The 19,157-nt window shown below is 48.7% G+C and overlaps 1 protein-coding gene across 8 annotated transcripts in view; it reads left to right on the forward strand.

The window, feature by feature from the left end:
• Positions 1 to 19,157, forward strand: part of PFKFB3 (6-phosphofructo-2-kinase/fructose-2,6-biphosphatase 3) — a 293,716-nt gene that overhangs the window by 250,317 nt on the left and 24,242 nt on the right. For 2 of the 8 annotated variants that reach the window (XM_086918946.1, XM_086918950.1), the window contains exon 1: positions 12,847 to 13,208. The exons of 4 other annotated variants lie outside the window; for them this stretch is intronic. In XM_086918946.1, coding sequence (XP_086775072.1) covers positions 13,127 to 13,208 — 82 coding nt within the window. In that variant the 5' untranslated portion in view covers positions 12,847 to 13,126. Of the gene's footprint in view, positions 1 to 12,789; positions 13,209 to 19,157 lie in introns of those variants that run through there. 2 more of the 8 variants (XM_086918947.1, XM_086918951.1) reach the window with 2 other exon arrangements.

Consider the following 19,157-nt stretch of genomic DNA (forward strand, 5'->3'; position numbering starts at 1 on the left):
CTAGCGGTCTAGGGGGGCGTGTGTGAGGACAAGTAGTTGTCTAGGGAGAGCCACATTTCGCCCTTTGTGTCTGTTGTTGGTCTTTGGTTTGAGGTTACGGTGTCTGCCCCTCGTAGGAAGGTGATCCAGTTGAACTAGACCTTGAAGGTTGCTTTCCCTGTGTCTTTCCAGTTATTTAGCACCGTCTTGACCGCTGCTTTGAGTAGGAGATCAATCAGCTCTGTCCTCTTTGAATTGGATTGACGGTGCTATGAAGGCCGTCGCCAGCCCTTGGAAGTCTAGCTGCAATGAGAGGCCTAGGGCTTTATTTATGAAGTCGCTTATTCTGTACCAGAATCTTTTGACCTTAGGGCAGTGAAATATTAGATGTGCCAGGTCTCCTTTATGTTTGTTACAGTTCCAGCACACGTCACTGTCACATATCCCTATAGACGCTAGGCGGGAGGGGGTCCAGTATGTCTTGTGTAGGAGCCAGAATTTAGTTTGAGCTAGGGTGGTGGTGACTTTCTTCTGTGACGCTGACGTCCAGAGGTTAGACTTTTCCCTCTCTGTGAGACGTCTATGGTGGGGTGTCTCCCAGTATTCTAAAACTTTGTTATTGAGCTTGGATGTGCTTGGGCTTAGGCGCTTGTAGAGGTGGGATGTTTGGTGTCCTACCTTATTTAGGTTCGCTGCGTATTGTAGGATTGGGGGGGTCACTTTGTTGAGTTCTGCCTTTGTGACTGCCACCTTTATCTTGAGGAAATTGTAGAGCTCGATGTCTTCTAGTTTGAGCATGTGTTTTATGGCGTCAAAAGTGGTGTGTGTGCCTTGGTTGTTTAGTTGGTTGGGAGTGGAGATACCATGTTTTTTACCATTAGCCCATGCAACGGTCTAGGAAGGGCCATGACACTCTGTCGAAGGCTTTTTCCGCGTCTAAAGCGATCATGACAGTTGCATTGGTGCTGGAGGAGGCATGGTTTATTAGGTGGCATAGGAGTCTGGTGTTATCGTGGGACATCCTATTTTTGAGGTACCCTACCTGCAAGCAGTGTATGAGTTTGGGCAGGAGCGTGTTGAGTCTTGTCGCTAAGATCTTCGCATAGATCTTACAGTCTACGTTTATTAGGGAGAATGGCCGGTAGTTCTTGGGATGTTGTGGGTCTTTACCTTCTTTTGGGATCACTATGATATTGGCCTCTGCTATTGTGGTTGTCATTTTCCCTTTTTGGATGCAGCTCGAGAACACTTCTACCAGTGTCGGTCTGATTAGGGGTAGGAATTGCTTTTAAAACCTCGCTGAGTAGCCGTCTGGGCGGGGGCTTTGTTGTCCTTGAGGCTCGCTACTGCCTTCTCGATTTCATCGCCTGTGATGTCTAGGTCTAGTGTCTCCCTCTGTGTCTCTGTGAGTGTGGGCATTGGGATCTTATCTAGGAGCGTGGCTCCGCCATCTTTGCTGAGGTTCTGGTCTTCCCTGTATAACTCCTCGTAGAATTCTTTGAAGACCCTGAGGATCTCCTTGCTTGCGGTTTGTGATTTGTGTTTAGAGTCCGACACCACGGCTACCGCATGTTGCCTTTGCTTGCTTTTTAGATAGGAGGCAAGTGCCTTCCCCACTCTGTTAGCAGTGTAGAGATTGATGGCTTTATATTTCTTCAGCCAGGTTCCTGCTCTTTCACTGAGGATTTTATTCAGTTCGTATTTCTTTTTTGTCAGTATTGTGAGAGTGTTCCTGTCTCCTAGGTCGGCAATGTGGCCTGTCTCTAGGTCTTTTATCTCTTTCTCTAGCTCTGTAACCTTTTTGTTTCTCTCTCTGTTCATTCTCCCTTTGATGGACAGTAGTTTCCCCCTGATGGTGGCTTTCAGGGCATCCCAGAGGGCGCCCCTGTCTGTTTCTGGGGTGTCATTAAACTCTAGGAAGTCCCTGATGGAGCCTTCTATCTCTGCTGTGTTGGCCTTGTTTCTAAGGACGGCGTCATTGAGCCTCCATCTGCGCGCGGTGTGTTCATTGTGTCTCCCTGATAGAGTTAGGCTGATGTGTGAGTGGTCCGAGATAGATCTTGGTGCTATTTCTGTCTGGTCTATGAGGCGCGTGTGTGATTCTGAGATTAGGATGTAGTCGATCCTACTGTAGGAGTTGTGGGGATGTGAGTAGAAGGTGTAGTCTCTTGCGTCTGGGTTTTGGAGCCTCCATGGGTCCCTGAGTCGGAACTTGGCGCATATGTTTTTAAGGATATTTTCTCCTTGCGTACTGTGGCTGGGTCTTGGGGGAATGTCTGTCTGTGGACTGATCTAGCACCTGGTTTAGGTCTCCTGCTACTATGAGAAGGTCGTCTTGTGGAAGTTCACCTAGTTTGCTCTCGACCTGGTCCCAGAACTCCCTGTCCTCAGGGTTTGGTCCGTAGATGTTTGCGATGTGTATTGTCTCCCCCCCCCCGGTCAGGCTAGTAATTAGGATTCTCCCTTCATCATCGGCGTAAGAGTCTTGTAGCGTCATTTTGGCCTTTTTGTGTGATCACCCCTCCCTTTTTATGATTTGCCGGTGAGCAAATAGATTGGTCGATCTAGTTTGCTCTTAGCCTCTTAGTGTCGTCTGCAGACAATTTTGTCTCCTGTAGGACGCACACATCACTCTTCAGCTTGGTTAGATGCTCTATGACTTTCCTTCTTTTAACAGGGTGGTTGAGACCTTTAACATTGAAAGAGACAACTTTTATGTTGGTCAGGAGTTGGCCCTGCTGGGTGTGCGTCATTTTGTGTGTAGTGTGTCGCTCTCTGTTGCGCCTCTTCCGTGTGTGTTAGGTTGTGTTGTTGTACTGGCCCGTGCCCCTGGTGGTCTTGTCTGTCTGTCCCCGTGTGTGTCATCTGACCTGCCTGGTGGTGTTTTGTGTCCGTCCCTGAGTGGGGGGGAAAAGGGTGAAGAAAAGGAAAGTTAAGAATAGATAGCTAGATAAGAGAATCCCATATGACTGTTCCTGTTGCCCCCCGCCCCCGCCGCCCTCCCATCCTTCCCTCCACCCCCGTCACCTGCTGATTGGGTGTGCGACAGCAACGTTCCCTTCCCCCAAAGCTCACTGTTGAGTTCTCCCCAAGTTCCAAGTTCTTTGGCACTACCACTGGTAAGTGGCTTGATACATATAAAGGATATAGCCGTACGTCAAAAGTTTGTTCTCCTCCGGATGGTCGCCAAGGTGTAGGAGGCATGGCGCTGAGGTCGCCTCTAGAGGTAGTCACGGTGTAAGATAGATACGCTGTGAGGTAGGTTGGTTGTTCCTTTCCTGAGTTCTGGTCTTCCCTGTATAACTCCTCGTAGAATTCTTTGAAGACCCTGAGGATCTCCTTGCTTGCGGTTTGTGATTTGTGTTTAGAGTCCGTCACCGCGGCTACCGCATGTTGCCGTTGCTTGCTTTTTAGATAGGAGGCAAGTGCCTTCCCCACTCTGTTAGCAGTGCAGAGATTGATGGCTTTATATTTCTTCAGCCAGGTTCCTGCTCTTTCACTGAGGATTTTATTCAGTTCGTATTTCTTTTTTGTCAGTATTGTGAGAGTGTTCCTGTCTCCTAGGTCGGCAATGTGGCCTGTCTCTAGGTCTTTTATCTCTTTCTCTAGCTCTGTAACCTTTTTGTTTCTCTCTCTGTTCATTCTTCCTTTGATGGACAGTAGTTTCCCCCTGAAGGTGGCTTTCAGGGCATCCCAGAGGGCGCCCCTGTCTGTTTCTGGGGTGTCATTAAACTCTAGGAAGTCCCTGATGGAGCCTTCTATCTCTGCTGTGTTGGCCTTGTTTCTAAGGACGGCGTCATTGAGCCTCCATCTGCGCGCGGTGTGTTCATTGTGTCTCCCTGATAGAGTTACCGTAAGGAGAGTGTATTGTGAATAACATACACTGGAATAAAATTAAAGGCAACCAGTAAAGCAAAAATTGGAAAAGGCAATTTTTCGATTGGTATTTGTGATTTATTACCAAACACTGCGTGATTGCCAGTGGCAATATATGAATTAAATTGGTAAATAGCAAGCCCCAAGGGGGGGAGGAAAAGGGAGGGAGGGGGTAGTGCTCAAGGGAGTGTTTAGGACAAGGAAAAATAACACAGTATCAAAAAGGTAACAGATATATTACAAAATTAGTGACAGTATAAAAACAGTTATAGTACAAATGCCAAAATACAAGGCGAAATTTGAAGCATTGTCAATAAATCACATTCAACGGTCACATCTGAATACTAGATGAATCGGGGGTGTGCCGGAATTTCAACAAAAAGAAAACAGTCGACGTTTCGACCCCTATCAGCAGGCTAATTAAAGTCCTTTCACGGGGTCTTCATCAGGACGTCACACAGGGAGGGGTAAGGGGCAATTCATGGAGTACGGCCCAGCCGGGCTCTGTACATGGAGGGGACGCCATGCTAGGAAGTCGTGGTCAATCAAATAAGGTGGAGACCTCAACTCAGAGTTGTAGAAAGTCGATCCTTCAAGGATCCACGAGTCTGGCACAATGCAGGAAAACAAATTAACTGCTTTGGTCTCCTGTAGTCAAGAGAAATTGAGCGGACAGCGCCGTCTACGTAAGACATTCAGTCAAACTCCGTCACGTTGAGAGCGCGGAGTGAGAAGTTCGCTGCGGAGTTCGTGGCAGGACCAGTGTAGACGGCGCTGCCCGCTCTCCCTTTTGTCTAACAGACATACGAGCGGATGAATTCATATTCCGATTCGAGTTAGATCTGTGAACTTCTCACTCCGCGCTCTCAACGTGACGGAGTTTTTGGATGTATCTTTTTAGGTCGTTTGGATCATCGAAAGTCAGTGTCCACCACTTGTCTGTGATTCTGAATCTTGCCGGTCCTGCGAAGCTGAATGTGATGTTATTTCTGCGTAGTGTGTCCCTTAGTGCCAGGAACCCCTTTCTGGTCTCCACTGTTTGTCTTGAGTAGTCCTGGGTGAGAATTATTTTGTTGCTTTCCCAACTCAGATTCGGATTTTTCCAGGCCCATGCAAAGATTGCTTCGGTGTGGTTTGATCTTAGCGGACTACATATTATCAGTAGTGGTCCTTTGCCCTGTGGCGGTTTCATTGCTGGCACTCTATAGGCCTTGTCGATTTCAAACTGTCTTTCGAATTTGAGGCCGGTTAGCTGTGGTATTAGCTTTTCTAGCAGGGTGGTGCAGGCGCCGACTTTGTCCTCAGTTCCTTCAGGGACCCCCAGTATATGAATATTTCCTCTTCTCGCTCGGTCGTCCTGCTCTGCCAGCTGTTTTTGGAGGACCTTGGAGGCTTTGGTGATAGTGGATAGCGCTTTGTTGCTTTGTAGTGTTGCATCCTTAATGTGGCTAATGCGTTTTTCCGCTGTTTCTATCCTAGTGTTGGTGTTGTGCAGGTCTGCTCTTATTGCCGCTAGCTCAAGCTGCATGTTGTCTATTGTAATTTTTGTAGATTTGACCACCTTGTTGCCTTCGTTAACCTTCTTTAGGATCATGTCCAAGGTAGTCTTGTTCTTTTGCTTTAAGGGTGATTCAGGTGGTTCTTTCCTGGGCTTCTTGAGGTTGTTGGAGGGTTTCCCCTCCTGTCCTGCCATTATGTCTAGCCCCCTTCTGAATTGGAGGCTTCCTAATCTACCTTCCTTTTGAAGTGAGGATAGGGCCTTAGCTGAGGCGTCTCTCGTTGTCGCTGTTGTGAGTTGTTTTCTGAATCTGCTTGGTTCTCTGATGTTCCTTGTCCTGGTTTTTGCTTTAGCCCCTGCCAGCTCCTCTGTCTGGTACGCTCTGCTGTTCCTGCGGTATGCTTGCCTAGGTTGTGCTTTTGTGCTTAGCTTGGCTTATGCTTATGCGGCTTCCCTCGTCCTCCCTTTACCGGTGTTCTGTTTTGGGGTTCTGTACTGGCAGTGGTGGTTGGTCGGTCTGGGGGGGGGCGTTCCTCCCAGTCAGGTCATCTTCGGGTGCTCTCCCTCTTGCGTGAGCCCGCTTTTGTTGTGTGCGGCCTGGGTGAGCTGGCTTTGTTTCTCTTCTTCTTCCCCCTCTTGCGGCCTCTAGTTTCTCTGGCCTTCTACGCTCGTGTCGGCTCCTGTTCGAGCTACTTCTTTCCCTCTTCACCTTGTTTGTTTGTTGTTTGTTCTCCCTCATCAGCTGACAAGGTGGTGTCTGTTCGCGCTTACTGCTCGTTGACCTTTGCCGCCTTCCGCTGGGTTGCTAGTCCTCTGATATGTTGGGCTGGTTAGCTTAGACTGTGTCAGCACGGTTGGGCGTTTGCGGTTCTCTGCGCTGCAACTCCCTGCATGGAGAGCTGTGTTCTCAGAAAATGGCCGCCCCCAATGGGGCCTTCACTTTCGGTTTCCCAGCACTGCGCCGACCCGCATTTGGTTGGTGCTCCGGTGGCGGTCGGGTGTATCCGCCGTTTCTGTGCCCTTGTGATTAGCCCGTGCACGGAACTGCGTAACTTTGAAGAGTTTTCACAGGATGGCCGCCCCCCCTGTGTTCGGTTTTCCCCCTTTTGTCCTGGTCCAATGTTAGTTCGCTCGCAGCGGCGGTTCCGATTAGGGTGGTTATGGCGTTATAGGATTATGTTGCGGTGTTCTGCTGCTTGTAGCGATTTGCCCATATGCGGTGCTTGATCGGGGCTTGCCGAGGTATGGGTGTGGTCGTCAAGATGGCTCGCCCAGCCGCACTTTTGCTTTCTGCCGCCGTTTCAGGCTTTCTGCCTGCTCCGTCCGCCGGCGTAAATCCCCCGTTTATTTCATGCTGAGCACCGACGGGTTGCTTATATCTGGGTGGTGGAGGCGCTGGCCGTGTCTGAGTTCTGGGGCACACTCTCCTCTGCACTAACCTCCTCTGGTTTGTTTCCGAGCCCCGATTGCCATCTTGTGTAGCTCGTCCCTCTCGGGTGAGATCTGTCAGTATGAGAGTGCTGCTTATTTATTTTTTATTTATTTAATTTTGAAAGTTTTATATAGCGCGAACAAGATCTTTGCAGATATCAGAGCGCTTTACAGACGAAAGGAAAGCGTGTGAGTAAATAACAATTGGGGTGGGGAAGGTACATGTGGGAACATAGTCAACCAGATACATCAATAATGAAACAAGTACAAATAATTGATAGCGTAAACACTCAGGCAGGTCAATAACACGAGTCATACAAAAATGCAGAAAAGATCAGTAGAACTGAATGGTACAGCGTCTGTAAAATCATCCCCAGTAATAATTCAAGTGTATTTAGCCATGAGGATAGCTTTTACTTCTTTCTGAAAAAGTATGGTAGAGGCGATGAGCCTGGTTTCAGGGGGGAGTGAGTTCCAGATCCTGGGTGCCATTCCTGAGAAGGAGCGTTTATACGTTTTTTCCTTGAGGAATCTTTAGGGCTTTAGCAGGAGATTGTTTGTACCTCTAGTGCAGAGTTCTTCAATCTGTGGGGCGCGCCCCCCTGGGGGGGCGCGACACCATCCCAGGGGGGGCTCGCACTCCACCCCAGTCTTATCTTTGTTTCCTGCTGCGTCCGTCCGTCCGTCGCAAGTCTTCTTAGAGCCGGTATGGTTGGAGGGGGGAGGGAGGGGAAATCGACCTGTTCTTTTGTCTTGATAACTCTCCCAGGAGGGGGTTAATTCTTCGCTGACATGCTCGAGCTGCAGTGGGAGGCAAGGAATCTCTACTGCTAAAACCGAAAGAAAAGAAACAGACACGCCGGTTTTAGCAGAGGAGACCCCTTGCCTCCCACTGCATTAACCACCTCCTGGAAAAGTTATCTTCCCAGAAAGCAAACAAAGTTTCCATAGAAGTTTTGGGAGTGGACACGAGTGCTTACTGGTCACATCATCATATTGGCGAAGAGTGAAAACCTGGATAAACCAAAAACACTACAAAACGCCGAACGTGCAAAATGCTGCTGTAATTTGGTTCCGTTTAAAAAAAGAAATACTTGGAGCCGTCAACCGCCTCGCATTTCTTCATACAGCGTATTTGCATTACATTTTATTTCTTTTAACTAAACAGAATAGGAGCGTGTGGAGCAGGAATGTAACATGTTTTTCTCACTTTCAATTCTGAGGATTACCTGGCAAGATGTGAGCATCTTTTATGTTTAGTTTATTACAAAGAGCCTGTGAGCGCAAGCAGTCAGCTTGTACATAATCCTCAGCAGCAGTGGTCACGAGGAGCATGACAGCCGCAAACAGTGCGCGCGCGAGTCTGTCTATTGCAGAGTCCATCTATTGAGCAATGCACGTGCCGCCTGCATTCCAAAGCACGCTCTGAAGGGCAAGATTTGATTTCATCCGCCGACTGCTGCAAACCCGGATAAAAAACAAGTTTTTTCAGTGGGGTAATCTGCAAAAGAAAATATTAATCACGGGCTTTAGAGAACCGGCAAGCCATCACAGTCTCCTTCCATTTTCATGTATTTGGACTTCAATGTTTGCAGCGCTCCAGAGTCTGTTTCCACAGCGTGATGACGAATAAACCTCTTGTGTCATTACTACGATTCGAGTCATACCCAGGCAGGGCCGGCATTAGCGATGGGGGCGCCTGGTGCGACAATCTTTTTGCCGCCCCCAACTCCCATTACAACTTCGTATTCCCTCACTAACACCATGTAAACGTGCCTCTCATCTCTCCAAACCCCTTCTCTCACATACATTTCTATTGCTTTAAAGAGGTTGCTTTCCTAATCCACTCAGCTATCCACATAAAATGCAGATCTGTTCCACAGCAGGCATATTAATCTTCTGCGCTACTTTATGGCGAGTCAAAACCGCCATTAGGCAAACCTTCAATCTCTCTTTTAGCAAAAACATTCACGAAGAGCTATTTTCACATTTTATTGCTGCCTGAGATTTGGACGCACAAGCAGCTCCGCAGCAGGTTTTTTTACATCCTAAATTATTGCTAAACACAGCGCCGCCCCTCCAGGTCAGCGGCCAGTGCTCCCCCATCAGCCCCTCCACCCTAAAGCCGGCCCTGAACCAAAGGCACGCTGTCGTTCTGAAGACAGCTGATGGGTTTGGACATTTTGAGACCTCCCACTCCAGGCTGTCAAGCTGGCCCTGCTCAAACATAGAGGGCCGTAAAGAAGCATGGGTGGGCCATAAAGATGATTGGGTACTGGCCAAACAACACCCAAGTATTTAATCGCTCTGGTAATTTAGGTATTGGCACCTGTCCAAATTTAACATAAAAACAAGCATGATGTGCTTCAGGCTTTGGGGAAGGGCAGAAACTCTGCTTGTCAAATCTTTAAGATGCAGAACTTTAAAACGGCAGCATGCTGCAGGTCATGTGCGGCAGCAGTTTCTGCTGCCACACAGAGCCACTTACAGCTTGTCATGTTTTTAAAAGAAGTTGGCAGCTTTTTACTGTACAAAGCATTTACTTAATGAGCTGGCAACCCTAATCATAAGACTGGAAGTTTGTTGAGGGATCAGTACATTATTTCCTCCACCCTGATCCCTGGTTACTGCCATAATAAGCCTCTGTCATTTCACCACACTCACTCACAAACCTGCAGTTTACTAAGCACTTTTATTGTATTGAACATTATTTGCTGGATATGCCCGGAATGTGCGTGTGGCGGTCGATTCCAGAAATTTGTCAGGTGGTGGGGGGCCCAACATCTAAAAAAAATCAGCTGGGGGGGCTCAACCTACAAAAGTTTGAAGACCTCTGCTCTAGTGTTTCTAGAGCCTTCGGAAATCGTCAGCTTCTGGGAGAGATATCCGGGTGTGCTCAGGCGGACAGCCTTGTGCGTGATGCAGGCGATTTTCAGATGTATTCTGGCTTCAAAAGGCAGCCAGTTCAGGGCTCTCAGGTCAGGGGAAATGTGTGAGTGTTTTTTTGATCCAGTGATGAGTCTCGCTGCGGCGTTTAGAGAAGCTCTTATGGGTGCTGTGGTAGTTAGGGGGAGACCGCAGAGGGCGATGCTGCCGTAATCTATTCGAGGGATGACCAGAGCTTGTACCTCAGTTTGGAGATCTTTGGCTGGAAGGAAGGGTTTTAGTTTCCTTAAGGTATTGCAGCTCTCCCGACGCCTGGGGCTATTCTTGTTTCCTCGGAAGTACTCGTTTCGCTTATACAAAATCGCAATTATTTGCTTGGGGTTATGGAGGCAGCGGACCTAGGCACTCGTCCACATTGACGTCCAAGCCACGCCCCATTTAGTGCCCATTTCAATGGAAAATGTGCTGCCTGTAAATGACAGTGCGCTACCACACGATGCTTTGGTTGCATTAAAAAAAATGTCTGCTCATGCCTATTAAAGCTAGGTGGGTTGCACAAGTTTGCTGTTTTAAAATTCGGTCTTAATTCTAAAAAGTTTGGGAAGCACCCGATCAAGGTGGACTTGTAAATAAAACAGCTGACTGGAACGAGTGTTGAGGACTTTGGAAAAGTGCTTTATTGTGATCTGCGCACTCAGGAGAATGTCTCTTCACAGTCTGAGTGCCAATGGTAGTTTTTGTGATATTTACTCTAGGTTGAATTTGTCTCTCTTTAACGGGTGTAGGACAGGACCTTACCACACCTACCTAGCCTTATAAAATCTATTCTTTAGTGTACCCATGGACTTGCCACTCTGCTGCAGTCTGTATAGGCCTTGTCTGCGGACTCTTTCTATCTCCACACGAATCACTGGGGTACAGTTTTGGGGGCTTCAGGAAGAACTGGGGGGGGAGGGGTGCTGCTGTAATATTTCTCTCTTGAGATGGAGTGGAGTCACTAGCGCCTGCTAGCAGCGCAGGATTTAAAGCGGATGGTGTGACGATCATTTTTGCTACCCCCGCTATGACCACTTTCTCGGATTCCCTCAGGAACACGGGGCAAAAGTGCCCCTTATCTCTCCATTGCCCCTCTTGCACATACATTTCATTTGTTTTAAAGGACTGGTAAAGGCTGACTTTAGAAATAAGAAAGTATATCTACCCAAGCAAGATCTTTTCAGCAACATTAGGCATAGATAATGAAAGACTGGTGGGGGGGCAGACAGAATGCCCTAACCTATTTTAACAAGGGGGGGGTGGTGTGCACACCGCGTTACTCATGATAATCCGTTTTAATCATCATCTGCGTGTTGCGTGCGTTAAACTGGGCATGTACCTTGCCCTGTTGATGGTACACAAGTTAAGAATTGACAGTGGGGAGCATAAAGATGCTCCGCTCCCAGTCGCACTGCTGAAAAGGATGTTCCATCCTAACTCAGTTTCCAAAGATCTCGAAAAATCAATTTTATCCATTTTAACAATTTTTGTCCAGTCTATTTTATGCTTTTTACTTTTATGTTCCACAGGCATATGTAATCATGCGTCTTGAATGCTTCATATATTCACAGCGTGCCACAGGCCTCATCAGGAATACGACCAAAACTCAAGATTTCATCGAGCCAGCATTTCTTTATTAATACCCAATGCATTTCGGGCTTTTCATAGCCCTTCGTCAGGGGAACTACAATTAAATCATTACAACAAAATCATTAATTTTATTGTGTCCTGGATCAGACATATACAGTTCTCAGTCCTTTGGTTTCGCACAACATTGTAAGCAATAAACCCCGTGTACCCCCATGTGAAAAACCCCATGTAATCACGATCAATACTTCATATGCATTCTCTGTGCCCTCATATGCTTTTTTATCACCCTGTGCTTTTCCAAGTTTTATGTTCACTCCTATCATCATTCCACGAGCGTCGTAATTCAACCCCCCACTATGTTTCACAACATGTCTTATAGAGTTTCCTTCATCTGCCCTTCTGCATTAATCCTATCTAAACTTCCCCGTTACCTCTGTCACACCCTTCTCTACTATCTTCCACTCTCCCCTTATCCATTTCTACACAGCACCATCCCTAACCTATTTCAGGCAAATTGCATGCAGGCCTTTGATAACAACTTATAACAGTCTCTGTTCTATATTAGGGCTATATCTTATAAACTACGGTAACAAAAAGATATCTGTGGCAAAAGCAGTGATCCACTCAGCTAGCCACATAAAATTCAGATCTGTACTGTATGAGTTCTTTGCGGCCGGCATAGTAAGCCTCTGCGCGACTTTATGGTGAGTCAAAACTGCCTCTAGACAAAACACTGATCCGCCTCTCTCTAGCAGTAACATTATTCACACGAGTTTTCTTGACATTTGTAATGCTGCCTGAAGTCTGGACGCACAAGGAACTCTGCTGAAGGTGTTTTTTTAAATAGCTATTGTTAAACACAACCCGCTCCCCCAGGTCAGTGCCCAGTGCGGTCGCACCAGTCGCACTGCCCTACGCCGGCCCTGCCTGGTGGAATATCTGTCTTTAGGACGTGGGGAAACCCAATAAACCCGTGTAGGCTTGGGCAATGGTTAGTTTATGTAAATGGTGGCTACAAGGGATTTTGTTTTTCAGTAAAAAAACAAAATCCCTGGTGGAATATCTAGCACTGCTTTTACAGGTGTCCCGGGACATTGCTCTGTCCAGTGTCCAGTCTTGATCTTCGAACAATCTCCTTCTCGTGCTAATGGGAAAGTCCCATGGCTCAAATCTCATAACTATTGTGGTTTTGTTTTTATGTCATAATTAGTGCGATGTTGTCGCGCAGTTTACATTTCCCAGGTGTGCGATTTAGCTAGATGTGAATGTATCCTTTCGCTCTTTAACTATTTACCAGTGAAAGGAATCGACTGCATAGCTTCTATGGAAATGTGTCTGTCGGCTACAGCATCTTTGTTGGTGAGCAGGTATAGGGAAATGCGCCAGTAATCCTTAAACAGTACCGAGGTTTTTCGCTAGATGGCAGGCTAGTCAACACGATTTGTGTCTCCTGAGCGAGAAGTGAAATCCCTGGCTTGGGCACGCCCCTCTGTGACGTCACCCGCCCTGCCTTGCTGGCTGGGGTTTTTCTAGCGGCTCGGGAGGCAGCCGGGATTCAGACAATTCAGAGAGCAAGAACTGCAGAGCGTGAGGAACCAAGGGGCACGGATCTCGAGGGGCATCGTACGTCCCAGTGCGACAAATACCCGGGCCGGCTGAGGAGACGAGGGCTCTGTGGAACTAGGGGACGGCAGCAGCATGGCCAGCACCGGGGCTGTGAGAGGACAGAGGCAGTGAGGCGCCGGTAGCCAGCAGCACCCAGACTCTACCCACGTACTTTACTTCCACGCGCACCCCGTACCCTACGCAGCTGAGCGCCCCTCAGCCACCATGCCTGCCATGGAGCTCACCCAGAGCCGGATCCAGAAGATCTGGGTCCCCAAGGATGACCGCCCTGCCCTGCCGCTGAGGGGTGAGTGTTGGAGCCTTGCGCAGCGTAGGGGGGCTGAAGGAATTCAGAATGGGAGGGAATGCATGGCGTGCATGGTGAGGGTAGAGCCGGGTCCAGGTCTGCACCAGAGGGACCCGACGGCATGTGGCATCGCAGAGTGATGCAAGCTCGTACGAGGTGAGCGTGTGAAAGGATGGTGGTGCGCACATGCGCAGAAGAGGCAGGCATGCCGGCATTCAGAAACCCCGATGCGGAACTGAGCCGGTAGTCTTGCTGATGGGCAGGTTTTAGTTCAGGTGCAATTGAAGACTTTATGTAAAATTGGATGGTTGGCCTATGGGAAGGCATGCATGAAGGAGAGTACGCATAGGGGGCGCGCCAACACATACATGATGTGCTAATGCACAGTGTGTGTATGGTGAATTGCCCGAGACACCACAGCCTAAAGGTGGGAAGCCGGGGGTTGTATGAGCATGCAGTGCCGGTATGTATTTCGGTCACTTTACCTGATAACTCGCGGGTGATGCTGGCCAGTCGTGCTGCGTGTGTATTGCGCATGCTGTGTTGGCGGCTGCCGGCAGCTGATCGTATTTCACCGGCAAGTGGGTGGAGCCAAGAGTCACGCAGCTGCGTCTGACCACTGCCTGCACTGGTAAAGACTGCTGGTGCGTGCGTGGGCGCCGGCGTCGGGCAGCCTGTGCTCTGGTACCCGGGCAGTGCAGTAAAGGCCGACGCGCGACTGTCTCGGAGAAACTTAAGCTACGCACCATGAGCCACAACATAGTTTAGTGGCTTGATGCACCTGCTGGAGAAATACATAAAAATATATATATATATATATATAGCCTGAAGGACGCAATCGGGACGGTTCTATTACTGGTCCTTGCTCGGCACGTTTTCTTTAAGGGCGAATAAAATGCTGAGTTCGTGGGGTGTGTGACTTCTATTTTTATTCTGGCGCCTCCCCCGTGAAACGCAAACTGCTTCTGGCCTATTCACATAATCTTGATATTTGTAAAAACGCTGATATCTTGAGCAGAGGCGTTTAATGGAACCAGTTCGGCGGCCCGATGATGAAAACCGCGGGTCTTTTCGTTTATATTGTCCCGTGCCCGCTGCAGAGCTGGCTCCACTGTCCTGCTTAGGTTGACCACAGTTGTGATCGGTCCAGTTAACCCTTGTTACGCTCGGTGTAACTGCATGATAGCGCAGATGTGTTCTGCGGTGATTAGGAGAGGGTCTGTCGCCCACCCCCAAGTCACGTCAGATCTGGGGGAGGGGGCTGCACTCTGCAGGATGCCTCCTCCTGGGAGGTCCTCCTCAGCTTGAATGAGTCACAGATTAAAGTGGGGGGGAGGGCTTGCTTCTGCTCAGTACGGCCTTAGGCACTAGGGCTGGCTTCTCACTAGCCGTTATAATATGCGTTTTTATATAGCGCGGACTTTACCCGAAGGTGTCAGAGCGCTTCACAATAGGAACAGTAGCGTTACATGAGGAGAAAATTACAAGTGGGCTTGCTACAAAAGCAACTGTTACATTACATGAGGCAAAGGTGACAATTGTGCATGTATCAAAAGCAAACAAAATACAAGAAGAGTTGGAAAGCGCATGCGTATGTTCGTATTATAAAGATGTCTGCCTGCGCTGGTATGACAGCCTCGGTGCCTACTCTAATCATGGGGTCCCACGCTGCAACTCTGGGCAATAGCTTGCTTAATCTCCACTACGGCGGCCCACCCGCTGCGGGATGCCTGGCTTTCACCTTGGGGATGCCCAGTAGGGGTTATCTCACAGAGAAAAGCCAGGGCGGGTTCCCAAGGCAAGCGCCTTGTTGCCTTCGGGTGATACCTGCGCTATATAAGTCGCAATACATTTACATGTGTCTGTAGCGTCTTGGGAAGGTGCTTCGCAGGTGTGTATTGCTTTGCTGTCAGGGGTTCAGGTCGCTTGTTGCACCCACCTTGTTCACTGACTGTAGCGTTTTTCGTACATTGTGCTGTACTTTACAGGCTTTGGAGCAGGGGTGGTCTTTGTGCTTCTAGCGCCTCACTGTACAACTTAATTCTATTTCTAACTTACCCAACCATGGTAGGGCTGGAGTAGTTAAATGCATAAGTCTTCCCGGCGTCCACAGAAGCATCTGCTTCCCCGAGGGTGCAAGTGACAGTAAAACAAATCAAAAGTGACGCGCATTTTGGTTTGGATCCCAATCTGCTTTTCTGGCCGCCCCCCTTCTTCCTCACGTTTTCTCTTTGGGTGTGGGCAACAAGTGGCAGAATAATACAAGACGGAGCGAGCCTGGGCATATATGCGCCCTTCCTCGCCCCCATGGGCTCTCCTCTCTGGTGCCCGGCGAGGCGCTAACCAGCTGCACTTCACTCGAGCAGGAGGCGCCGCGGATGGATCGTGAGACTGATCGGGAAGGGTGGGTGGTGTTTGGACGCCCCCACCGTGCTTTATAAATAGCAGGCCCTTTATTGGTGATCGATAACGTGTTAATTGTAGCTGGGAGCCCTCAGACGAGCTTCCGGCGCTCGAAGTGAGATACCACTGCTGTATAATTATGTATTCGGGTAGAAAATTGACTCCTCCTGATTCGAATAACACATGGAGCGCCAGAAATGTTATCCTAAGTCTATGCAGGCTGCATGAATTATTGTACCGTTGCTTGGTTTTATTCATTGAGGGGGTGTTGTAGCGCACTGCCTACGAAACGGGTCTACGTTGCATTACACCACCCTGGCATTCGAAATGGTGATGCGTCGTGATTAGTTTGTTTGCCCATCTCTCACACAGCAGTGATCTCGACCCTCCTGGTCCAAATCTAGACACCGACAATTAACAATTCCTCCTTTAATTTACCCCATAAATGTCCGAGGCCCAGTCCTCTTTACCATTCCAATACCCCACCCACCCGAGAGAAGCCCCGCCGCCTGTCTGCAGTGGGCCCACTCCTGACTCGACACACGTCACATCCACTGTATGGCTGGGCTCCAATCGGCTTCCAGGATGGTGGCGGAGACAAGCTGATGATGTTGCTGGCGCAGAGCCCTCACCTTCCTCTCATTGTGGTCCAGGCCGGCGTCGAGGCCCGGAACAGAGATGCCATTGGCGCTGATAGCTCCCCTCCACTTCCCCCACCCCCCTTTGTGGTCCGGGCTGACTTCGAAGCCCAGCACGGAGCTGTGATTGGCGGAGAGAAGAATCCCCTTCCACCCCCACCTTGTGGGCCAGACCAGACAAACTTCGCAGCCCAGCACATAAATGCTATATTGGCTGAGGGCCCAGAGACTAGGCTGGGCGAGGGAGGGCTATTCCGATATCAGGATCCCAGTCTGGGGAAGCCGGCTGACTAACAGCTGAGTCAGCACCGGGCCTTTGTTTGAGCTCTCTAATCATATTTCAGAGTTAATGTGGTTAAGAGACGCACGCTGTCTTAAAATATCCAAGTATTGCGCGCAGTGGACTAAAATAAACTAATGGGAGTGCATGCTTCTTACGCCGCCGCGAGCGCTGCCAGGAAACGTGGCGTTTGTGCAATGTTTGCGATTCCTGAACAAGCTTAGGGCAGGGACGAGATTTCTTCGTCTCGAAAGCCACATAGAAACGTTTGTTTTCCCAGCAGTAAGCAATTTAACAAAAAGTGTGAAGAAGTGTCCGAGACTTGGCCTGTTGGTGCACTCTGAAGACCTCGGCCTGCATTTGTGGTTCCTCCAGCAGAATTCCACTCTGTATTCCCTTCCCCCGCCACAGTGATGGGAGATGTGTTGTTTCACATGGGTGAAGTTCTTTAAGGGCCCATAGCTCTTGCCTCCCACCCTGATCCATATGGATGTTGGCGTGTAGTGGGTTGCCTGTGTCGTTGCTTTCAGCAGCGCTCCTAAGAACGGCACTTTGAGTCACTGGCAGGAGTTTCCAGCCATGCCGGTGAGTGTCAGGAGGAGGCTTCTGGTAGTAGGTTTGAGAGGAGGCCCCTGGTATTGAGCAGTGGCCGGACTGAGGAAAGTCGAACTGGGTCCGGGCCAAATGTGTCGTGTACATTGCCCAGCAGAGGTTGTCTTTTGGGTAGCGGAGGGAGGGGTGTCGTGGGAGGTTTACGCTGGTGGGCAAGTCTATGTATTCAATTCAGTTTGCCTTTAGTCGCCAATATGTCACGCACTGAGGGCATGGGCGTCGTCTCCTAAATGAATCCTGGAAGGCTCGCGATGCAGCACGTCGCTCACGTCCCCAATGCACGCTGTTGTCATGGTTCCAAGGCCCTGTCCATTCCACTGAGTCATAAATGCTGACTCGGAGCGTTGCATCCCGTTTCCAAAAATGTGTCAATTGTAGTTTCGTTTCTGTATTCCTCCCTTCCACTATTCCTTCTTCATGTTTCATTGGATTCTGCTCAGGGTCGTCAAAATGAATTTCCCCCACAAAGGGATTGGTTTGGGTCCTTTTTGTTTGGAATATTTACTCGAGTTAGTTGTACTCTGTGGTTTCCTTCTCCTATACATTGGCAAACACGGTCAGTGGAGAGAGATGATGTTTAGTTAGACACCATAAGTAAATATTGTCTGAGAAGTCCCTTCAGCGTCCAGTACACTTATGGGTGTACTTTTCTGTTGCAATGTACCAATTGTTCCTTTTCGTAAAGGGCAAATATTTTCTCACGAATAACATTCCAGTAGGAGTGACACTTGTTAAGACTAGATGTGAAGGTTTGTACAGTTTTTGCTAATATTGATTTATCCGAACTCGAATCAAACTAGAGTGGAGGGGAGCCGCTTGATTATTAACTCCTCCTGGAGCAGATGGCCATGGTTTACGGGTTGCCTGGTTCCTGGAGCTACGCACCAACCTGGCTAATAGCCCAGATTGGAGGTTTGCCACATAATGTACTTCCGCTCAGTCTGCTGATTTGAGCAAATATTTTGCTTTCTTGTTTAGACAACAATGGCTTTTATCAGGAGCTAGACATTGTTCTGTCCAAATGGGTCTTTTAGCTCTTGTGGTGCAGAAGACTGGATTCCACACCTCGACGGTTGTGGAATGGCATTGACAATCCAGTAAAACGAACCAGCAGAATTCCGAAGTAGCTGACCGTGAACGGGACCCCTTAAAATACGGGTAGATGGCAATTTACAGCACCACCACTGGATTTACGCGGCAATGGAGGAACCAACTGCGGAAAAAAGGCAAAATATGCTGCACGTTCTGTGGCGATACTGTTTTCATTTTGGCACACATTGATAGCCTGGGTGAAGGTTCCACCTTCTAATACCAGTCCAATGCTTATATAAAGTAGCCTGCATCTAATATTTGACCAGTTAACTTTTGCAAAGATCGAACACTGCACAGTACCACGTGCATTGCTGTCTCCAACGAACTTTTTTTATCTCTTTTCACTAAACGTTGTACTGATGATATTGCAAATTATGCAGCAGATGTTGAATCGTGAAATATGTGGTGAAAATTATGCGAGAAACCTTGCAGCTGCGGACAGGCGTAATTCCAGTGGTCTGGACTAAATAGTAACCAGCACAATGGTCGCTCCTCAGCTACGAGGCTAGAAACCCAGATATAAAACAACCTGTTTAGAATAAAGTTGTGTAAATTATCCTAATATGTGTCTCCTCAACCCCATGGTTTGAGTTGGAATGCTTGTCTTTAATACTGGAGAAGAAATGCATCTGGACACAGACGCTTCGCTTTTCATTGTAATAGTACCGCTAGCCCAAGCTTCTTTAATTGGGTGCTACCCTGCAGTCACTCTAGGGTACCCCGAGAGACAGTATGGTACCACCAGCAGCAATCTGTTCTGCTCTCTGACCCCAAGTTTTGGTCCTTCGAATGTACCTCATTTGGGCTAACTCCCCACCTTGTAGGGTGAGCCGGGGCAGCGCTTGAACTGTGAGGTTTGCTGTATTCAGGTAGGGACTTGAAGCTCCGCCCATAATTTTCATTGGCTTGTCATTGTCCACTGTA

This window comes from Lissotriton vulgaris, chromosome 1_1 (genome assembly GCF_964263255.1).
Source record: "Lissotriton vulgaris chromosome 1_1, aLisVul1.2, whole genome shotgun sequence".
Classification (NCBI taxonomy): Eukaryota; Metazoa; Chordata; class Amphibia; order Caudata; family Salamandridae; genus Lissotriton; species Lissotriton vulgaris.